This window comes from Alternaria alternata (genome assembly GCF_001642055.1).
Source record: "Alternaria alternata strain SRC1lrK2f unplaced genomic scaffold CC77scaffold_3, whole genome shotgun sequence".
Lineage (NCBI taxonomy): Eukaryota > Fungi > Ascomycota > Dothideomycetes > Pleosporales > Pleosporaceae > Alternaria > Alternaria alternata.
Genome location: NW_017306192.1, coordinates 1,461,003 through 1,481,503, shown reverse-complemented (window position 1 = coordinate 1,481,503; position 20,501 = coordinate 1,461,003). Strand labels below are relative to the sequence as shown.

The 20,501-nt window shown below is 51.8% G+C and overlaps 12 protein-coding genes across 12 annotated transcripts; 3 read left to right on the top strand and 9 right to left on the bottom strand.

Annotated features, from left to right (window-relative positions):
* Positions 1 to 124: 124 nt before the first annotated feature.
* On the bottom strand, positions 125 to 1,603 carry CC77DRAFT_1091669 (hypothetical protein; the record flags this gene model as incomplete). The annotated part of the gene is made up of 2 exons (XM_018529579.1): positions 125 to 1,453; positions 1,506 to 1,603. The coding sequence occupies 2 exons, from the start codon at positions 1,601 to 1,603 to the stop codon at positions 241 to 243; spliced, it is 1,311 nt and encodes a 436-aa protein (XP_018390198.1). The 3' UTR covers positions 125 to 240.
* A 274-nt stretch (positions 1,604 to 1,877) lies between these two features.
* CC77DRAFT_1057966 (hypothetical protein) lies at positions 1,878 to 2,584 on the bottom strand (the record flags this gene model as incomplete). The annotated part of the gene is made up of 2 exons (XM_018528085.1): positions 1,878 to 2,499; positions 2,553 to 2,584. The coding sequence occupies 2 exons, from the start codon at positions 2,582 to 2,584 to the stop codon at positions 1,878 to 1,880; spliced, it is 654 nt and encodes a 217-aa protein (XP_018390197.1).
* Positions 2,585 to 2,946: 362 nt separating this feature from the next.
* Positions 2,947 to 5,046, bottom strand: CC77DRAFT_544017 (high affinity glucose transporter). The gene is made up of 4 exons (XM_018532102.1): positions 4,959 to 5,046; positions 4,474 to 4,902; positions 4,003 to 4,424; positions 2,947 to 3,947 (listed from the first exon to the last, which is right to left on the bottom strand). Exons 1-4 carry the CDS (start codon positions 4,962 to 4,964, stop codon positions 3,233 to 3,235), a joined length of 1,572 nt encoding a protein of 523 aa, XP_018390196.1. The 5' UTR covers positions 4,965 to 5,046; the 3' UTR covers positions 2,947 to 3,232.
* On the bottom strand, positions 5,047 to 5,797 carry CC77DRAFT_544016 (hypothetical protein). The gene has a single exon (XM_018532101.1). The coding sequence runs from the start codon at positions 5,511 to 5,513 to the stop codon at positions 5,130 to 5,132; it is 384 nt and encodes a 127-aa protein (XP_018390195.1). The 5' UTR covers positions 5,514 to 5,797; the 3' UTR covers positions 5,047 to 5,129.
* Positions 5,798 to 8,938: 3,141 nt separating this feature from the next.
* CC77DRAFT_1057964 (hypothetical protein) lies at positions 8,939 to 9,518 on the bottom strand (the record flags this gene model as incomplete). The annotated part of the gene is made up of 2 exons (XM_018528084.1): positions 8,939 to 9,301; positions 9,360 to 9,518. 2 exons carry the CDS (start codon positions 9,516 to 9,518, stop codon positions 8,939 to 8,941), a joined length of 522 nt encoding a protein of 173 aa, XP_018390194.1.
* Positions 9,519 to 10,270: 752 nt separating this feature from the next.
* Positions 10,271 to 11,669, bottom strand: CC77DRAFT_1017113 (ubiquitin-conjugating enzyme E2 6). Its single transcript, XM_018524339.1, has one exon. It carries the CDS (start codon positions 11,402 to 11,404, stop codon positions 10,571 to 10,573), a length of 834 nt encoding a protein of 277 aa, XP_018390193.1. The 5' UTR covers positions 11,405 to 11,669; the 3' UTR covers positions 10,271 to 10,570.
* An 83-nt stretch (positions 11,670 to 11,752) lies between these two features.
* Positions 11,753 to 13,445, top strand: CC77DRAFT_1057962 (hypothetical protein; the record flags this gene model as incomplete). Its single annotated transcript, XM_018528083.1, has 4 exons — positions 11,753 to 11,776; positions 11,830 to 11,946; positions 11,995 to 12,181; positions 12,238 to 13,445. The coding sequence occupies 4 exons, from the start codon at positions 11,753 to 11,755 to the stop codon at positions 13,443 to 13,445; spliced, it is 1,536 nt and encodes a 511-aa protein (XP_018390192.1).
* CC77DRAFT_1081892 (FAD-binding domain-containing protein) lies at positions 13,421 to 15,086 on the bottom strand (the record flags this gene model as incomplete). Its single annotated transcript, XM_018529345.1, has 2 exons — positions 13,421 to 14,569; positions 14,620 to 15,086. The coding sequence occupies 2 exons, from the start codon at positions 15,084 to 15,086 to the stop codon at positions 13,555 to 13,557; spliced, it is 1,482 nt and encodes a 493-aa protein (XP_018390191.1). The 3' UTR covers positions 13,421 to 13,554.
* Positions 15,087 to 15,964: 878 nt separating this feature from the next.
* On the top strand, positions 15,965 to 17,237 carry CC77DRAFT_982073 (putative isomerase YbhE; the record flags this gene model as incomplete). The annotated part of the gene is made up of 2 exons (XM_018536103.1): positions 15,965 to 16,377; positions 16,427 to 17,237. Exons 1-2 carry the CDS (start codon positions 16,010 to 16,012, stop codon positions 17,235 to 17,237), a joined length of 1,179 nt encoding a protein of 392 aa, XP_018390190.1. The 5' UTR covers positions 15,965 to 16,009.
* Positions 17,238 to 17,595: 358 nt separating this feature from the next.
* On the bottom strand, positions 17,596 to 18,627 carry CC77DRAFT_1005711 (hypothetical protein; the record flags this gene model as incomplete). Its single annotated transcript, XM_018523372.1, has 3 exons — positions 17,596 to 17,810; positions 17,865 to 18,426; positions 18,478 to 18,627. 3 exons carry the CDS (start codon positions 18,625 to 18,627, stop codon positions 17,596 to 17,598), a joined length of 927 nt encoding a protein of 308 aa, XP_018390189.1.
* A 450-nt stretch (positions 18,628 to 19,077) lies between these two features.
* On the bottom strand, positions 19,078 to 19,874 carry CC77DRAFT_1017109 (hypothetical protein). Its single transcript, XM_018524338.1, has 2 exons — positions 19,496 to 19,874; positions 19,078 to 19,436 (listed from the first exon to the last, which is right to left on the bottom strand). Exon 2 carries the CDS (start codon positions 19,396 to 19,398, stop codon positions 19,207 to 19,209), a length of 192 nt encoding a protein of 63 aa, XP_018390188.1. The 5' UTR covers positions 19,399 to 19,436; positions 19,496 to 19,874; the 3' UTR covers positions 19,078 to 19,206.
* Positions 19,545 to 20,477, top strand: CC77DRAFT_543936 (hypothetical protein). Its single transcript, XM_018532100.1, has 2 exons — positions 19,545 to 19,965; positions 20,026 to 20,477. The coding sequence occupies exons 1-2, from the start codon at positions 19,690 to 19,692 to the stop codon at positions 20,332 to 20,334; spliced, it is 585 nt and encodes a 194-aa protein (XP_018390187.1). The 5' UTR covers positions 19,545 to 19,689; the 3' UTR covers positions 20,335 to 20,477.
* The last annotated feature ends 24 nt before the right edge of the window (positions 20,478 to 20,501 follow it).

Below are 20,501 nucleotides of genomic sequence, written 5' to 3'. Positions count from 1 at the left end.
ACTGTGATGCTATCATGGGATGTGTAATAGCAATGACTTCACGATGTAAATACTCGACGATCAGCGTACCTCACATATGACGAAGTAAATTTTCTCTATCATTGTGCCAGCCTTTCCTGATTCGAGACCATAATATTCCTGCGGCATCAGGCTTTTCCACACATCCAACCCCGATTTTAGACCCTCAGATATTCCCAAGGCTTCCAGAAAGGACATGCCGACGTGGAATGTCAAGCCATCTCAGCCGCCGCCCTCTTTCTTATCTGCCAGAGCATCCATCTCACATTTCTTGTCCTCCTTGATAACCACTTCTTTCTCCGCTTGTCCGCTGCCTCGACCATGCTCCTTCCTAAACTCACTGTTCGCCACTCCACCCTTGACCATACCGCTCTGCCCAGTCGGTAGTGGTGTTGCAAAATAGGCGTTGGCAGGCATCAACTGCACACCACCCTGAAGTCCATAGATAAATTCATTCCTTAAATCAGTATGCTCATCAAAAAGCCTATCCCAAGCGACCTTCAGCGGCGCTGAAAAGTTTGGTGATACTGATAAAGACCGGACGACAACGGCATTGGGGTTCGAGGGGTGGTGGCGTGACCAGTGCGTTACAAGGACGTCTAGGAGGAGTTTGCGGAGAGGGGAGGGGGCGAGGACATTCTTTGCCGTAGCTGATGGAGTTGATCCGGATGAAGAATTTGATGATGAAGAGGCAATCGTCGGTGATGGTGAGGTTTCCTTCCAAACGTAGTCCAAGAGTGAGGGCGTGAGAGCAAAGTAGACTCCGATACCTGCGTAGATTCGGGATATAGCGTGGTTCATGAAGGGAAGAGCGCCGAGACGTTGCCCGAGGAGCCATGCGTGTACAGAGGGAGGGATGAACTCGATCTGGTTCATGTCTTGTGGAGATGGAGGCGGTGGCATGAGGGCAGGCATGTGGCTTAGTGGAGGAGTGGCCTGGATACGTCCATCGCTATTGGCAGGTGAGATTTTCGAAGACGGTTGACGGAGTGCTGTAGCAGTTTCCGAGCCTAGAGTGGTCGACTTTGGGACAGCTGTCAACGAGCGATGAGGGTAGTGGGTCGTTGATGTTCTTGCGTCGACATTCGGTGGGTATGAGTCTTTGTAGATGAACTTTAGGAAGAGACCGAAGATTGCAGGATCCACATCTGTTAGCCTGATAACTCGCTCCTCGTTGATCTTGTCCTCTTTTACACTCTTCTCCTCAGTAGGCTTCTCATCTTTGTTCTTGTCCTTAGCCTCTACCACAACCTTTGCTTCGACCTCCTCGCCCTCTCTGGAAGGAGACAGTTTGCGCTTTTTGTTAACCATGGTTAAGCCCGCAATTTCTTTACCGAGATAGAAAGAGTGAACGCATAGTAGGGCGACGGGCAGGGTGTAGGTGCAGTACAAAGAGTGTTGGCCGACAATTACAGTGACTGATTTGCCCTGTATCCTAGATCCTAGAATTAGACAAGTCACTTGAGGCTGGAGGATGAGACAATTACATGTTCAAGAACATGTCCGAATGAGACGTTGGTGGTGGCGGAGTCGTGCCGTGCGCTGCTGGCAGTGGCGCAAGTTGCTGCTGCGTGATGCTATTCATCATGGAAATTGTGGGTTGTTGATTTGATGAGAGATAACAAGAGTCGTGATCGTCAAAGGAGTTCATGTAAGTGGCAAACTTGTGGCAAGCTACCCAGCTAAGACAGCGCTAGTACGCGGTTGGTGAAGGTGAGAGATACCTTTACTTCGAACGCATCCTCAAGGTGGAAGAAGAACAAAACACAAGCCAGCACAAACACGCATGAGTGCTTTCTTCAAAGACGCATGTTTTTATGAGCTATATGAGATCTTTCTAGCTATAGTATTGCTTCGCACTACCTTTCCGTATCAAGCTCGTCGAGGGTTACCTTCTTAGCCTCTTCCAAGTATTTCTCGATCTTCAACTCTGTATCTTTAGTACCTAGACGGAGCAACAGACTGTCTCCGAAGTCGGGGAACTGCCTGAATAAACCCAACCATACCGACTGTGCATACATGCCGCAGTGTTTCTCCCAGTTCAAAGATACAATGTCCAGTACCAAACGACGAAGTGCAGACCCACGGGCAGTATGTTTCCAGATAAATTCGATCTCATGAGGCTCGACAGATTGTTCCCGGACTACATGTACGTCGTAGAGATCCCGCATAGCGGCGTTCTTGAAGTCCGCGACAAGGAGTCGATCGCCAAGTATCCAAAGACGAAAGCTGCCGTATATGTAATCCCACTCCGGCTTGAGATGTGATAAGGTCGCGAAATATAGCCAATGCAAAAAGGCTTCGAAGACTTCTGGCCGACAGTCATGTAGCGTGATCTTGTTCTCGATTCCTTCTTCGAACGGTCCATCGCAGGCAACTCGAAAGAACCCAGAGTGATGGCTTAGAAGGGCTTTAGGGATGACCCAGTTCTTTGTATGCACTCCATGGCTAACGACGACTTCCATACCAGGTCCTTGGATGCTGTGTAGCATTAGTGGGTCGACGTCGAATTTTTGAAGGCGCCTCACAGTGACATCAGAGTTTCCTGGTGCTTGGTTCTCGCCATTACGCGGCTTCCGTAGGCTACAGCTTCTCAGTCAGTACGTATCTTATCAATTAAAGTGAACGAGTCACCAACACATTACGTAGCAAAGTTGCGCTCCACAACTGCATGTGCTTGCGGATAGTGTCTCGAAGTGTAGCAGGTCAGTAATGCTACAAGCGATCGTCAAGGGAAGGCGTTAATGGAGCAGCGAGGGTAGCATTGTGTGGAGAATTCATATCGGCTAGCCGTGATTTTGACAGTTCGTGAAAAGTCCAGCGAGGTGAGAGAGCGACGGTCCGAGCTCTTGCCTTTCTCGGTCTTGTCAACAACGCCATAGTAATGGTGTAATCGCTCTAACATCAACATTTGAAAGTCTGAAGTGGTTGCGCGGCGAGAGTGCCAGTAATCAAGCAAACGCAACTGTGGAGAGCGGTAGATCAGTGAATGTATTAGTGGAGTACGCTACGTGGCTGTCCGTGTAAGATGTTGTAAAGTCGCTCAAGCGTATTCATAGACCACGTCGTCAACCATCCTTAGCTGTGTAAATACGCACAAACCCTTCATATAAACCGCGAAATGCCTATCTAGTTCCTGAAATCTAGATCAGAGCAGCAAAAAACACCAGTCGTCGTTACATACGACTCATGTCTAGAGACAGCTGCTTAAAGCCTAGGCCTTAGGCTCGACATTGACGTCCTCGACACCGTGACGGGCAACCTTCATATTGCCAGCTTCAATATCGCGAGTAACACGGTCAAGACGAGACTCAACCTTGCCCGCCTTCCAGGCAGGGAGACCAGAGTCGAAGACGTCATCCATCTCCTCAAGAGTCTTGCCCTTGGTCTCCGGAGCGGTCAGGAACATGTGAATGAAGGCAACGGCGTTGAAGGTACCGAAGATCATGTACATCTTCCAGTTGATGGACCATAGAAGAGGAGGAACGGCGAAAGCGAGAATGCAGTTCCAGGTCCAGTTGGCAGCAGTAGCGAGAGAGACAGCCTTCGCACGGACCTTGGCGGGAAAGATCTCAGACGGGTAAGTCCATGAGGTAGGACCCCAGGTAGTCGCGAAGGTGGCGACGAAGAGGTATGAGCAAGCGACAATGCCCTTGGAGACGGCGCTGTGCTCACGGGGAACAACCCATGAGATGTCACGGTCAGTAGTGTCTGGATTAGGGTTGCCGTAAGAAGCTTGGAGGGCACCGGTGGTGTAGAGCCAGACAGCCATCATAAATGATCCACAAAGCAAAGCTGGACGACGACCAAACTTATCGAGGTAGAGGATAGCTGGCAAGGTCATGGCGACGTTGATGATGTACTGGATCGAGGCGGTGAGAAGTTCGTCGGCGATACCAGCTCCACGCATGATGAAGACGATGTAGTACCTTTGAGTTTGTCAGTACGTACCGTATGAATAATTAGTGCAAAGGGCTAACGTACATCATGATGTTCATGCCGCAAAGTTGAGACCACATTTGGATGGACATGCCAAGGACGACACGCTTGACAATGCGGGGCTTTACCAGGGCAGCGAAACTAGTCTCGGCAACTTCACGCTCAAAGGCGAGGGCCTCTTCGATTTCCTTGTATTCAGCGAGGACCTTGGGGTGGTTGACGTTACCGTCACCGTGAAGGTTGGCGAGAACTTGGAGGGCCTCCTCCCACCGGTCCTTGGACGCGAGCCATCGAGGAGAGCGAGGGAAGAAGAAGAAGCCGACGAAGAGAATAGCACCGGGAACAGCCTGAATACCCCATGGGATCCTGAAAGCCGAAGTGCTCTGGTTGGGGTTGTTGACTCCACCATCGACGAAAGAGCAGCCGTACTGGATGAAGTATTGGATCAGGATACCCCAAGTGATGGCCTATACGGAGTTAATGTACATCTTATAGACGTCTTGAGTATCTACGTACCCATTGTTGCAGTGAGACCACACGTCCTCGAATCTCCTTGGGAGCGATTTCTGCTTGGTAGACAGGAACGATGGCCGAGCAGATACCAATAGCGTAACCGCCAACAGCACGGCCGACACAGAGAAGAGCGACGCCGTTGGCGGCGGCCTGGAAGACAGCGCCAACAATCCAGATGAGCGCGGCGATCTGAACAGCGTTCCTACGCGACAGGCGATCGGCAAGGAAGGACGAGGACAGGGCACCGACAAGAGAACCCGCTGGCATCGACGCCGTAATACCACCTTGGCGAGTACCGCTGGGATTACCGAAGTAGTTCTTGTAAGCTGGGGTACCCAATGCGCCCGACATCGACGAGATGTCGAAACCAAAGAGGATACCACCAAGGGCGGCAAAGCCGCAAATGGCGTAGACGTTGTAGATCTGTGGAAACTGTAGAGGCATTGTCAGCGGGCGTACTTAGAAGCCATCAGAGCTTGCAAACTAACCTTCATCTTGCCAAGTGGTCGTGACCAGTATGGATTGACAAAGCTATGGGCCAGGTTAGAGGAGAGGAGAATCAAGAGGAGACAGGGTGTTGGTTTTATAATTCCAAGAGCACAAACGGGCGCGTGATCCTGATCGAGTGTAGTCTGTGCAGGATGACTAGGTTTTGATATTCACTGTTGCGCTCTCTGCCGCCCGCTGGTAGCCTTAGCGACGACAGGCCGGGTTCTCTGCATGTGAGAGCATTGTGACCCCGCAAACGAGCGTTGTTCAGGGCGTGTGCAGATCCTACAGGAAACCGGTAAGATATCCTGGGGTAGTGCTTGGTTGGCCGGCCCCCAGGGTGGTGTGCATAACGGCGTCCAATAGGAATAGATATCGAGACGGCATTGCTGTCCAGCACACTGGCACCGTGTACTCCGGTCCCATAGGGTTGCACCAGCAAAGCTTCGAAGGAGTGATGGACAGTCATGCTGTGAAACAACACCCGCTCTGATAGGTGTACCACGCCGCGGGTGCAGAAACAGGGACACGAGATTCGGTATCGCCAATTTCATTGTCACTTACCATGTTGGGGATTGAAAAATTTCGCAGACCATGAGCTCCGGCATCGAACCACTCTCAGAGCCATGTCTTCGGTTAGGCTATGTCCAGAGGCTCGAAACTACACGCGCCCCACGCAGTTTTCGTGATTGCCATGGACATCAAATGTAAAGATAGTCCGAAGCGCGCATCCTGCGCTGGGCTCCAAGTCTGGGCGGAGGCGCGGCATTGCATGATCATTTCATGACCCAAGTGAACATGGCATCCTGAAGACGTAATAGCCAAGTCATCGTCGGTTATCCAAAATACTTGCTGGGCTATTTGTGTGTTTGTTTCTCACAGTTTTGACAATAACCTTGACGACAGAACGTGTTTGGTGTGTTAAAATCTTCTAGATGAGACGGTAAGAGAGGATGGAGGGTCGCGATCGACCTAGGGGGCGGGAGGCGCCAAGTGTGCAGCGGCAGCGCCAACCCGTTGCAACCCCAACCCTCGGCTGGCTTTGTTCCGCACTAGAACAGCCAACAACAGCTAGCACACTGACAAGAGCATGCAGGATGGCTGAGGCGTATTTCGGTAGCGATTATCCACAGGAACAGAGCGCGTCGAGTACTGCTTCCAGCGACACAGCCGACAAGGTCTTCCGCAAACCAGCCACGAATGCAAGTCGCTGACAGGTGTGCGTGGCATCTCGGTTCCATAGGTAGATGGTGGCGACACCAACATCGACTTCAGAGAGCTTGTGTTCCAGGATGCGGGGTTCGGTAAGGATTGATGGAGGTTTACCTGCATCTCCAGGGTTCCTAAGTGTCGCCGAGATCATCGCGCAGATGATCATGAACGACTTCAAGCTGCGAGACCGAGACCGAAAGCGGTGTCCAGAGAGCGGCATTTTCTACACAAGATGGTGAGATCCGGCAATCAGAATCTGGTTTCCTTACGTCTCAGCCGTTGCAAGACGTACGACACGCCATCGCCGCACGAGCATGCTTTTTTCGGAAGCAGTTTGCGTCGGTGAGATCTTAGCACCTTTTGTATATGTCCGGGCGTTCTCCCAATGTTACTACTCTTCCTTAGATCTGACAGGCTGCCGGTTCAGCCAGATAGAGTCGCGATTTATACTGTTTGGTTCTAAAAAGCTTTTCACTTCTCGGCCCACGCTGCAAGACCCTATAAGGCGAGTAAGAGTCGGGGAGTCACGGAGCCAGAGATGACTAGGCGAATCGTGTATACAGGTCGCGGAGTGCAACTGGCGGTCGACGGTTCACTGGTGTCTTAGTTGGGTCATAGAGGTTTGCTACGAACTGCACAACCTGTGCTACTGTTTAGTACATTGGCGCAGTGCGATGATAAGCTCACCTTCACCGGTCATCCTAACGTGGGTTGCGAATACATTTCCTAGTATCTGAGAGGTCCAGGTCTAAGTGAAGAGAGGAGAAGAAGACAAATTGGACTTCGGTTGTCTGTTCGGGAGACTCGGAAAGTGGATCACAACCACGGATAGCACAGCATACGGCCAACGTTCACTAACAGGAAACATAACTTCACTCTGGAAATCCGAGCGCAGGCTCTTATTATAATTTGAATATGGGACGGCACGGGTTGGTGATGCGTCACATCCAATGGGATATCTCGCAAAACCTCGCCCGATTCGGCATAGGCATATATCATTCAGCTGTTCTTGGGCTCAACGGGCCTCCAAGCACAAAAAAGTAGGTTGTTTTATTCATCCTATGACTGATGCGAACCATTCATGTCACAAAGAAGATATTTTGTTCCCGGCGCTGCTCATCGGAAAGACTCCAGATCCATAGGACACGCGATACAGGCCAAGTCAGGAACATCCACGCTGCGCTGTTGTAGCTGTCTATTGGTACGTCACATGCAAAATCTCCACACGAATCTGGACTGTCTGTCTACCCCTTTGGTCAGTTCTCGGTATCCTGATAGCATCCTCCAACTTCCGCCTTCTTCGGTTACTTATGCTTCCGCGTCGTCGGTTTTACAAATCCAGAATCTTGCTCCGAATACATCCCTTAAGTTTGCATATTCGCCTTCTACTGTCTCCACGCTCATCTCTCGAAAAAGCAACTAGACCACCTCTCAGCTGCCAACCTTGAGCTTTTGGTCTCTCATTCGCTGCGCGTTGACTGCAAGCGAACCAGTAGCACCGCACTACCGCCCACCACCTCCCAATCGCAACGCGCATCACAGCATTGCATACTTATAGCTCCATCACAGACCAACATCATCTTGGAACGCGATGTCCTCGGGTCGCACCGCACCCAAATTTTATCCTTATCTTCCTAGTTAGGCCTTGACCACCGGGCTGGTGGAGATGCTGAAGTGATACTCGTGCATGAGACCGCGTGGGCGGACCTGCTGACGCGTGCAGCTGCCCTCGCTATATACATGACGAGATGATATATATCTCCAAGTACTCATGAGTATGTACTGCGCATCATCTTCACGATCACAGCAATTCCCCTGTGAGAATCAGACTGCACATCCGACGCTGAACCGCCACCTTTCCTGTCGTCTTCTTGGGCTTACTGTGGCAAGCCGCGCAAATCTGTCAGCACTTGCATAACGGACCGCAGCTCGTGCTAGTCTCACCAATCGCCACGACATTTTGTATCACTGGTTGTCTACACCGGCACACTGCAGCCATCCTGCGTCTGAAATTTCAGCCTGTTGGTGGTCTGGAGAGGCAAACAACAAGTCTGCATCGCGCACTTCTATATTAGGAAGTAGACGTGGGGTTCTCAGCTGGTATCGCCGTAACCAGGATCCCTCAGTGGAAACGTGCATGGGCGGTGAATCACACCGTACATTGGTCTGCAAAGATTGGAGAAAGAGAAGGCAAAAGCTTCGTTGCAGAGGTCATCTTGACATATCATACGAATATAATGACCCATGAGCGACGTATCATCTAGTACACCACGAAGTATTTTTCCCTTGGCATCTTTACGGTCTTCTTCGCCTCCTTTTCCATTGTCGATACCAACACAGCAACATACCTTACAAGCCGAATACACTCTCGGTATAGGAGCCCTGGTGCCACCATGCCGCACCACATCACCAACTGCGTGTTTGCTCGGACAAGTCTGACAACTTGCGACGTCTTTGTCATGGCGTTAGCACACTTGGGTCCAGGAGCAGCGCTATCACCAGAAGAATTTATAGCGGCTGCAAGTCCATGGTTCCTCGACGCCGAGACGGTTTGGTGGCGCAAGTTCCTCAACGGCACAGGATGAGAATCACATCGTCGCCTTACGATCAGAAAACAGACTACCAAAGAGCAAGACTGGCTAGAAGACTTCAAAGGTGGCCACGGCTGATTGGCATATTAGAGGAACAATCAGGGACTGATATATGAAGCGATTTCTCTTATTATCCGGCATGGCTTAGAACCTTTACTCCTGGAACGTAACCAGGTCTAGTAGGGTGCCTTCAATACAGCATGCACATACGTCTTGGTACAATCAGTCGCATTGCCCCTCCAGCTCAACACCTCCTGATCCAAGTCACCTTCGCAAATCGTCCAACCCTCTCTTTGGCCATCCACGGTCAGAAGGTATCCTTCGTCCAGGGCAATATTACCCGCAGGCTGCACTGAGGCAAGGAACTGTAGCTCCGATCCACTCGTCACAACAGTGCTGTTGAATTGTTTGTACTCGGTGGTGCTGAAGGGTGCTAGGGCGATGGTGGATAGTGTCCCGTCTGCCAGGGTGAAGTTGGGGAGGGAGCCATAACCGGGGCCTGTTAGGCGGAGAAGGAGGGCGGGTTGGTGGAAAGGGTCCTGGATGGTTGTTAGATAAAAAGATGCTGTGGTTCGTGGGTTTGGCACAAGAGCTTACGAATAGTGAAGTGGCGGAGACGGCTTTGAGTTCAGAAGTGTTCGCACTTGGGTCTATTTGCGATGTGGTGACGAGCAGGAAGTTGGTGAGATTTGTAGGCAGCGCTGTGCATAGAGATGCGCCTGCGATCGCGAAAGAAACGAGAGATGAAAACCGCATTTTCGACGTTTGAATGTGAGTTCAGCTGGCTGGATAGATGAATCTTTGGTAAAGCAGAACAAAGAAGGCACGACAATAACAGACGACAAAGTCAAGGGCGTGAACGATAAGTTTCGAAACAAAATCCAGCAGCGTCCCGCCCAGGCTACTATATACCTGCAACGAAGCCCTGCATACCCACGATGTTGGGACCGGTGCGCACAACGATGATCCAAGTCCCACCAAGAATGCCATCATAATAGGCCATGCGATTAAGCAGCACGCGTAAGAGTAGCCTAACGTGCCTGCTACTTCGTTCTAAAACACGTTCAGCCACCCAATTGCGCGCCCGACCCTGCCGATCGCCCATGTCACCCCTGCATACAGGTCGATGATCAGTTATCGACCGTCGGACGAACAGGACTAGGATAACGTGAAACTTAGGATACACAGCTCACCAACGCTCTCCATCTCCCTGGTCAGTCAAGTCGTACGAGGGATAGTCATTCGAGCCACGGCGTACTTCTGTATTTCATGTATGAGCAAACAATATGGTTTGTTCATGCTGGGACAATGCACGTTGTCTGGGTTTGGAGTCGGAGGCGGGTGGCTGAAAGTCAATTGTGGGGATCTCCACTGCGTCATCGCTGGATACCGTACTTAGCCTAGTTTTACCGTGGGTCCACTTCATTTGTGGCGAAGCCTCAAGGCTTAATTATGGTGATCAAGTGCGCTTGTGTTGATGAGTACTATAGACGTAGTCGGTACCATATCTTGGGTTGAATATAGTCTAGGATGGACCAAGAAACAACGCCCCTTACCAGAGGCAGCGCGACGTATGAGTCGAAGGATGAATCAAAGGATGAATCAAAGGAGAGCAAGTGAGGGGTGTAGCATGCACGTATTGTGTTTAGTTTGCTACTACTAATAATCATACAGAGTGCTCGACTGAAAGTTGGGTATGCCGAGCGCCCACCAACGCCATAGTAAATGCCTGTTTGAATGAATCGTGACTTGTGTCTCCCATGATGCACACGACCCTAGCATCCTTATGCATGCCTCAACCCTTCCATCTAAGTAGAAGTTGCGATTGCACCGTCGCCTAGTACCCTCGCGACTAGAATATAGAGCATGACAGCTCCGAGAACGACCCTCCACTTATTGCGACTCAACCATCCTTGTTGTGCGTCTCGTGCTATCTGCGCCGCATCTTGGACGACCGTCGCGCTTGTTCCGGGGCGTCGTCGCAGTCCGGAGACGTCTGGTGAGCAGGCGGGCTGCTGTGAGGGGGTAGATGCAGGTCGCGGCAGACCGGTGAGGGGGTCGATACGGTTGTCCTTCATCCACTTGAGGTTCTCCTCGTCGACATCCGGCCATTCATGCCTAAACTTTGCGCCGCCATCTCCAGCCCGGATGTTGCCGTTCTGGCGGCCACCAGCGTTGTCCGAGCCAGTCGCCTTGCTGCCGCCGCCTGTGCTGTTCCACCATCGGGTGCGCTGAGCGAAGAGTTTCCGCTCTGCCTCTGATGCGCGGACGCTGCCAGTGGTGATCTCATCGCTCGTCATGAAACTCAGCAGGCCTGTCAGAATCGTGCTGACCTCCCAGGCGGGGTTGAAGCTCTTGGGATGGAAGTCGGATATACTCAGACATAGTCGGCTGCTGGGCTGGAAACGGCCAGATGGAGTGTGCATGCGGATGGCGGGCGGGGCAAAGGGGTAGTCGGGCGGGAAGTTGAGGGTGCCCCAGTACTGGCCGCCATGGTAGGGCGTGTCTGGCGGGCCGGTGATGATGTAGTGCCATTCGAGGATGTTCCTATCCGAAGGGTGCGCAGTAATGTATGGTGGCGGTGATTTGGAGATGGAAGCGTACTCCCTTGTGAGGCGCTTGGTGGCTGCCGGTGTCGCCATGTTGTGTGGTTGTGTGTGTGGGTAAGAAGAGGTGATGGTAGGTAGACGTGTTCTCGGGCGGAGATAGTTGACGTCGACTATCGGATGCGCTGTGAGTTGGCGGCCAGGGAAGAGGGCAGGCAGTGTCGAGGGAATATTTGAATTTACCCCTCAGTCTGTGAAAAACAAAACGACGACAAAGGCAGGCGCAATAGGTGAAATCGAATTTGGGTGAAAGGGAGTTTGTATCGCACCCAGGTCAGAACCACAGTTGGAGAGCAGCGCACGTGCATCCGCCGCCCGCGACGATTCAGAGTTCAAGGTTTCTGAGCCACGCCAAGCATCACGCACGAAGACACCAACAGCCCAATGGCGTCGCCGCATGAAGACGATGTAAGCAGTTTTGTTGCGTCCTGGGGGTGATGCATCGCTAATTGGCCCACAAGGTCTTCGAAAGGCTCAAGAACAAGACGGATCTGAAGGAGCAGAAGCGTCAACAGGATGAGCTCAATGCGCGGCTGTACGCACAGCAGCAGAGGTCGCAGGAGCGCCTCGGAGAGCTGGTATGCATCCCACGTGTGCAATTGGGCCTGCTGCTAAGCCTGTGCTAGATTGAAGATAACTCCTCCCTGCCCGTGACGATATCGTCGGTTCGCATCCTCCACGCCAACCGCACACGAAGAAGCTTCCTCGAGCGAGTAGTCAACCCCCTCCTGAGCGCAAACCGGGAAGAGCCATACACGCTCGAAGATGCGATAAAGGAAGTTGGAGAAGCTACCGAAAAGCTCAATCGTTTTGGTACGTTGACACGCGACTGAGGAGGGGCTCGCTCGCATTTGGCTAACGCCGACTAGGTATCTTCAAGTCACCAATATCAGTCTATCTCGATCGCCCGAACCAGACCATTGCCTCTTCTTCCCCTACCGATGTCGATGTCTACATTTCGGCCGTCGAGCGCGGCAACTACACCATCAAGACTGGAACCGAAGCTGGAGCCTCTGAGGCCGATGCCTATGTCCACGCCGAACTTCGGAATCTGCTTGGTGGAGCAGAGACGCTGAACGCACACGGATCGCTCGGTACGCGAACACGATCAGCCTATTCGCTTGCCTTCGACAGTCCCATCCTCAGCAACCCCAACCTCAAGTTCCAGGTCAACGGCTTCGCGAGTTCAACGCTGAAGAGCTGGGCAAGCCACGAGGAAGTTCTCAAGGGTGGCAACTCCAAGCTGCTATGGAGGATGAAGAATGGCGCCACACATGAGTTCGGTTACTCGGGCATCTGGCGACAGGTGACCAGTCTGGCTGAGAACGCATCGCCCTCTGTCCGCGCAGACGCTGGTGACACTTTCAAGTCCAGCATCTCGCATACCTGGATCAATGACAAGCGCGACTACCCTCTTCTCCCGAACAGCGGCTACTTCTTCAAGACTGTGTCCGAACTCGCAGGTTGGGGCCCATTGAAGGGCGACACAGCATTCTGGAAATCAGAGGCAGAGTCGCAAGTCGCCCTCCCCTTTGGCGACACAGGCATCACGCTTACCGCTGGTCTGCGAGGTGGTCTTCTGTACCCCATGACACTGGGTGGAGGAAGCCAACCCCAGGCTTCGCGCATTAACGACCGCTTCCAGCTCGGTGGTCCCAACAACGTACGCGGGTTCCGCATTGCTGGCCTCGGCCCTCGTGACGGTGCCGATGCGCTCGGTGGTGACATCTACGCTGCTGGTGGCGCGTCGCTCCTCCTCCCCATCCCACGCGTCGGCAAGGAGACACCTCTCCGTCTCCAAGCCTTCATCAACGGTGGCCGCCTCCTTGCCCTCAAGAACCCCAACTCCAAGAAGGAGGACGGATCTTTCAGCAGCTCAAGCGATGTAACAGGCGCCATCCAAAAGTCCTTCTCTAGCCTCACTTCCGAACTTCCCAGCTGTGCAGCCGGTCTAGGACTCGTCTACGCACACCCCGTTGCGAGGTTCGAAATCAACTTTTCTCTCCCACTAGTCATGAGGGCCAAGGAGGAAGGCAGGAAAGGATTGAGCTTCGGTGTTGGCATCGAGTTCTTGTAAATGCCAGAGCTAGGTGTGTAAACGTGTATTTGTAGGCCCTATAGACTTCTTCTCGAGCAAGCAGATCCACTTTGTTTCCATTCATCATCAAACATCTAACAGCTGGCTTCTAACTTCCCACCAATTGCGGCCCCTCGAATACCTTGTTCGGATCATAAGCCCCCTTGATCCCCGCCAGCCTCTCATAATGCTCTCCCCAGTACCGTGAGTGTGCCTCGGTGTTTGTGAGATTTGTATCAGCGTAATTGATGTACATGCCAAACTTCTCCCCTTTACTAGCCTTCTCGATCGCCTCAACCCAGCCATTCAAAAAGTCCATCATCTCCGGCTTGTACGTCGCGCTATCCGGCCAGATGCGGTCGTTAAACTGCATTTTGAACACGGTTTTGCGATGCGAGTACGATGTCGAATCAGCTGGTACAGAGGAGATAGCTGACCCTTCTCCGCCGTGCATGTCGATAAGCAAGTACCAAGTGCGGTTGCGAATGTTACGCGCAGTTGTGAAATAGTAGTCTGCCAGCGCCGTCATCGCAGCGGGAGATAGTTCCTCGGGCATGAGTGACTTGGCGTAAAAGTTCTCATGGTAGTCGTAGATTTCTGGTTGGGGCAATGGGCCGTTGGAGAAGGATGTTAGGGTGTCGATCCATTTCTTTGTTGATACCGTGCCTGCGCCACGCCCGGAAAGCGGGATGTTGAGCTTGGTGAGCAGTGGGTTCATGATTGTGTCGAAAGACGTGCGGTTGCCGTAGTACACACCGGTCAACTGATTGGGGAGAAACATGCGCATGTTGAGCTCGGCGGGTTGGTTGTGCATTGTGAAATCTTGGAGGACAGTGAGGATGTTGGCTAGTTGGGAAGTGTTACTTGGGGAGAGGCTGTAGGAGAAGACGAGATTGCTCTCAGGGGCGTTGAAGGTCTTGAATTTGAAATCGGTGACGATGCCGAAGGCGGCGCCGGCGCCTCGGAGGGCCCAGAAGAGGTCGGGGTTGGATGATGGTGAGGCGGTTACTACACTGCTGTTGGAGAGGACAACAGTTGCTGAGACGAGCTGGTCGAGGGTTAAGCCGTGCAGGCGCGATGATAGACCATAGCCACCGTGAAGTGTAAGTCCTCCTACGCCGACACTGGGAGTTGTCAGTTAAGGTTACTGTCGTCACAAGGGATGAGGGCCTACCCAGGACATGTTCCATGACTGATGGCTTGTTTGCCTTGATCGTACAGTGCTAGAGCAATGTTTCCCAGTCTACCACCAGCTCCTACAACAGCTGTGTGTGCTGCTTGATCAACCGTTACGCTGTTGAAGCGTCGCATATCGACTATCAAATGACCATTCTCCCCTCCAAGACCATGTGCTCCGTAGCTGTGGCCTCCACATTTTGCAGTGACTTTAACGCTGCTCGCGACACCGCAAGATACAGCGTCCTGGACTTGCTTGACGGTTTGCGGTACAGCGTAGGAGGCCGGTACGAAAGGTAAACGAAGGTTGAAAGGCTTCACGGCTTGAGTATAGTTCTTGGTGCCTGCGGCATATACAGGAACCTGTCGAGACTCAAGACATTCGCTCAATGTCGCATTTGCGGCAGTAGTACAAGAAAAGAGAGTAGCGGCCGCAAAGAGCCATGTGTAGTAGTGCGTCATCATCTTGAAGATAAAAAGATGGCTTGGCTGCCTAGGACAAATTCATCCGCCAACATACTCGCGCTACTTAAGCATTGCTTGAATCCTAGAGGTGGATTCTGGTGATGATGAGAGAACATATTGACCCAATACACTACGGCTGAAGAGAAAGAAAAACATGAGACCAGGAGTTATCACTGCGATGAAAGGACTGGACCTGCCCAGCGAAAACCTTGTACTTCTGTTGGATCCTCCATTGGCATCGTGGAGATGCCGTGTTCCTGTCGATGCTTGTAATAACAGATCTTGCCTGTATCGCAAAAAGGACTATGAGCTACGGCAAATGTAAGGAACCGTGGCTTCAGTTTTATTTCGCCCTTGGCAAACATTGGTCGCAGAAAGATTAAGAGATGCCTCCTCGTCTATATCCAGGCACGTGTGCTGCTGCGACGTAGCCGCGTTCATGTACCGGCGCATGTCAGCGGCGTGGCAGTTACGTTCCCGGTAGACGGCAGGCCAAGAGATCTTAACATGTGTGTGTGCGAGATGAAAGACCGAAATGCAAGGCCTCTGTAATTTCTCCATGTTGATCAAGCTGGGGTCGGCAACCGGGTGAAACGTCATACCCCTGCTCGAAACATGGCTCCATATTGCGATATATTGTCCGACGTGTACCCTTTAACCGGCTTGGAAAAACATACACACCGAGGCTGAAATGCCAGCCTGCGCTTTCAGCGAAACGCATGACGAGGGCGGTTGTTTAGTCCAAGAGGGTGTAGTCAGGTGTTTCATCGTGGTAGCCTCCGAAATGTAGATCGCGTGCGCGTGACACTAAGGCAAAATAGTGGAAATATCCAAGAGCACGAGACGAACGTACAAAACGATGCTACGTCCTTGTATTTGAGGTGTACCAACAGAACAATCCTGACTCGTCACTCAGACCCGCCATGCTCACTTCACATTCTCTCCTTCTACCGCTTTTCGGTAGTGCCGCAAGTGCGGCGAACCTGTGGGCGACTCACTACTCGGGCACGATCAACTACCTGTCGTTCGAAAACAATGCCTTGACTCTAAGCAAATCGAGCCCCACAGGAAACAACTTGCCTAGTTGGATTACGTACGACAATGCCGGGAAAGCGCTGTACATTCCGGACGAGGTCTTCTACGGGGCGAGTGGAGGAAACTTGGTCTCTTTCGCCGTTGGTAACAACGGCACTGTAACCGCAGGAGGGAAGGGTTCTACGCCTCTCGGTGTTGTTGCGACAGCGCTATATGGCGGTGCAGATGGAAGGAGCTTCATCGCAAACGCTCACTAGTAAGCCAGCATCCTCCGGTAGACACCATTGGTGCTAACTGATCGACAGCCAATCTTCGCAATTGACAACCTTCAAATTGCCGTTGACCGGAGGACAGCCGCTTCAAACAATCAAGTACACTGGAAAAGGCGTGAACCCTTCTCGACAAGAAGCTCCCCACCCGCATCATGCCTTTGTGGACCCATCTGGCGACTTCTTGGTAGTACCTGACCTTGGAACTGATCAGATTCGGATCCACAAGATCGACCAGAACTCCGGAAAGCTTACAGAGTGCGCTTCTGCGAAGCCGCCTCCTGGCACAGGACCACGACACGGTGCCTTCTGGACACCATCGGCAGCTAACTCGCGCGTTCGTCGAGCAGCTGAAGGTACCACTCTCTTCATCGCCAATGAGCTTTCCAACAGCGTGTCATCATGGGCAGTGTCATACCCCTCATCAGGAGACTGCATGTCTCTGACTCTGAAGCAAACCCTGACGCCGTACCAAGGCAACGCCACCGCCGTTCGCGGTACCAAGGTCGGTGAGGTCAAGGTCAAGGGTAACTTCGTCTACATCACAAACCGAAATGACAAGAAGTTCAACGGCAACGACTCGCTTACCCAATACACCATCTCTCCCAACGGATCCCTCACATGGACAGCCAACACGTCTTCTTATGGCACGTACCCACGTACTTTTGACATCAACAAGGCTGGTGATTTCGTAGCCATTGGCGATCAGACCACTTCGAACGTAGCTATCGTACCCAGAGATCCAAAGACTGGTAAATTGGGAGAGCGCGTTGCGGATCTTCGGATTGGCGCTGCAGGCATTCCGGAGAACGAGGACGGCCTCAGCGCTGTTGTCTGGGCCGAATAGACGTCCGCTTGCTGTTTATTAGATTTCACTGTAGATAAAATTGATTAGGGTTTTTGAGGTTGCGCATACGCACGAACCGCTGATGTCCCCATTTGAGAGTGTTGTCCATCTTTGATGCCGAGTTGTGAAGAGCACGCCTCGAGTGCGCACCAGGTGCGTGACGCGCCAAGACGCTAAAGTCGCGCTCCTCGTCCCACGCGTCGAGACTCACATGATCACTCTTCGTGCATGACACAGACATCTAATGCGAAAGTTGTGGTTATCCGCGAGCTGTGGCAGAAGGAAGCGATAGAGTGGACATATTTCCTCCCACCAAGACAATTAACAACTAGCTTGAATTATACTCAGAAGATTTCTGCTATACTGCATCGCGATCAGCTGCTGGCGCCATTCCTCCAGCCAAATCTGCATCCTGCTTCTGGTACTTCTGTGGTAGCGGCCTTGACGAGATCAACGCACCAACACCGCCCTCTCTCGCCCGTCTAACCATCGAGAAGCAACTCGGCAGGCTTATACAAATCGACGCAACGCTCATCTCAACATGAAGCCAGATGAGGACATCAACAAAGTACCCTATCGCATTCATTAGTCTTTCTCTCTTCTTTTCAAGCCAAAGACAGTACTTACACGTCAAATCACTCTCCAACCCCCGCTCAATCTTCGCAACGGTAATCAGCCTCCCCACGCTCAGAAAAATGACACTATACCCTAGCACAAAAGTGCCTAGCAGCATTACTTTTCTCTGCATACTCAATTGTAGTTTCCAGATTATCGGCAGCGGCATAATTAACGCGATTAAATCCAGCACTACACTGGGCACCACGGATCCCAGTTGAATGTTGAGTGTTGGCATGCACTTCGCTCCTTCTATTCCCTTATCCCAAAAAGCTGAGACGGGTGTACATTCGAATGCGGCCGCTAGATTGAGGCCCACAAGCCAGATGACATTGAGTAACGTGTTGGCATGGACTTGGTACCTGAAATTCGGGCATGCGACGCTAAAGAGGCGGTGGTAGAAGAGTCCGACACTGATGCGGATCAATGCCATGGCGGCAGTGTAGGTTAAGTATCCGGCATACAGGACTTGCAAGCTGAAGGTCATATTGGCCGGAGGCACGGAGGTTATGTGCAGGCCGAAACCGTGGTGGAGGAGGAGGCCTGTTTGGACGGAGATTGCTAGGACGAATGGCTGGGTGACTTAGCGCATGAGGGAGAAGTGAAGGAGAGGTTGGGAGAATACCCATGCTGCTGCTGCCGTCCAGTCGTCGCTCCGGAATCCGCTGGCGTGGAGGGAGCGCGACCAGAAGCGTAGGAGGAGGACTAGAAACGTGGTGCAGGCTGAGACTACTGAGAGAATGTATACTGCTTGCCCTTTGTGCTCAGGATACATCACGATTACGCCAGATTGGCTGGCGTTATGATGCGTTACCGGAATCATGCTGATATATCTAGCTGCAATGGAAGTCGCGAAGTGTGATGCGAAGGTTTTCGGGCGCCGGAGGCCTCTGTGAATGACGGCGCTATCATGTTGGGGTGTTTGCACCTAGATGTATATACATACAGTTGGAGGCCGTACGTTACACGTCTACCCTACACAGCTGGAGTTTGGTCTTTGGGGGCTGCTTGCACGCACGTTCATTGGTGCACTGCTATAACGATACAGTCAGCCTTGCATAGAGTAGGCGCTGTCGCCCTACCACTCGGTTATATCATTGGCTACTCACGAGCCTGGAAATCGTAGATCCATCGCCGTTTCAACTAATGAGAGTTGGCCCAAGATTAGCCCATACCTGCTGCTACCACAGGCGAGAGAAAGCTACAGAACACAACAGCCTGCGAGGTCCTTTTGATAACGCTAGGCAACTGCTGCTAATGGAGTATCAATACGGTCTTCGAACTGATACAGATAACGTTGAATAAGTCTTCACCGCCGACACGCTCTCATCGTCCTCACTAGTAACCTTGAAGCTCATAGTGGCTTCCAAAGTTCTTTGGAACATCCGACCTCATAGCCAACAGCCATCTTGACAGCCCTCTGTTTCCCAGTCTTCGCGTACGCCAATGAATTCGGTATAGCATCCTCCCACTCGAATGAAAGATGAGAAGCGAACAACAGCTGTAGCGTCATGGCCCTGTTATCGATGTGTGTTCTATATGGCATCTGTGGATATTAAGCATGTTTTTGGACTGATGACAGGAGTGAGTGGGACTGTGCCAAGGTTTGGCATCTAGTTGACGAGGTTCTGATGCTGCGCAAGATGATGAGCGACAGCTGATTTGAGGTGCCGCCTGTACGATGATGGTAAGTCATCCCTAGAAACCCTGTGAACTCTCACGTGCTGTAGCAAGCACAGTGGCGATATCATTCGCCTAATAGCAAGCAAATGAAGCGTCTCATGCATATAGGTACGTCCAGTCCTTGAACAGGCTTTTAACAGTCAATTCAAGTACGATGGACAGGACTTACCCAATCCAATTTACTGACAGTGTCGCTGCGCTCCCTCCGACTGCCCCACGCAATCATGCTCATATGATCAACTTGGCCATCAAGAAAATTCCCAAGAATATTATGCTACAAGACGCTGTCGTCACATTACTCCATCAAACGTCATCCATGGCCCTCGATATGTTCCTCGCTAATACAAAAGCATTTCATGTGGGATACATACCCAAGAGCAATAATAGTGATGACTGTCTCGTCATCATGAGAAGAGGTGACAAGGTACTAGTAAGCCACGTCGAATCAAGAGGCGTGTAAATATACGTATCACTAACATAAAGCGCTTAGGTTGGCCAGTATTCCAAACACAAGACCTCAGCCTTACCAGCACTTGAATTTCAAAATCTTATACGCTACTCCATCGCCTCAGATGGCGCCTGGACAATCACAGACGCTACGTACAACGATTATTTTCGTCCAAGCTGGGAAGACGTTTGGGCGGGAAGGACAGTTGACATTGGTCCTGGAGATATCAATGGCAAGACTACAGATGAGGATCTGTTTATGAGGGATCTTTTGGCTTTGCAGGCTGCGCACCACATCTTGTCGCGCAAGTTCTGGGACGACAAGACATTCATCTACTCGGCCGTGTTTTAGGTGATCTTTGAAATTGGCTATCTTGTTGTAGCTATTGGATGTTTTGCCACATCTCGACTTCGGAGTTGGAAGGGTACTGTGTAATACAAAGTTCTCGAGGATAAACGTCGGTCTGATGCTGTGCTGAAAACTCTTACTTCGCAGTTGTATTATGTAGCATTGGGTAT

Coding starts and splice junctions, on each gene's coding strand:
- CC77DRAFT_544017 (XM_018532102.1), bottom strand. Junction 4,425..4,473: donor TGGTCTCACTGCAACAATGG/GTACGTAGATAC, acceptor AACTCCGTATAG/GCCATCACTTGGGGTATCCT. Junction 3,948..4,002: donor TGCGGCATGAACATCATGAT/GTACGTTAGCCC, acceptor ACAAACTCAAAG/GTACTACATCGTCTTCATCA.
- CC77DRAFT_544016 (XM_018532101.1), bottom strand. CDS start 5,513: ATGAAATTGGCGATACCGAATCTCGTGTCCCTGTTTCTGCACCCGCGG.
- CC77DRAFT_1017113 (XM_018524339.1), bottom strand. CDS start 11,404: ATGGCGACACCGGCAGCCACCAAGCGCCTCACAAGGGAGTACGCTTCC.
- CC77DRAFT_1017109 (XM_018524338.1), bottom strand. CDS start 19,398: ATGCCATATAGAACACACATCGATAACAGGGCCATGACGCTACAGCTG.
- CC77DRAFT_543936 (XM_018532100.1), top strand. CDS start 19,690: ATGGACAGGACTTACCCAATCCAATTTACTGACAGTGTCGCTGCGCTC. Junction 19,966..20,025: donor GAAGAGGTGACAAGGTACTA/GTAAGCCACGTC, acceptor TAAAGCGCTTAG/GTTGGCCAGTATTCCAAACA.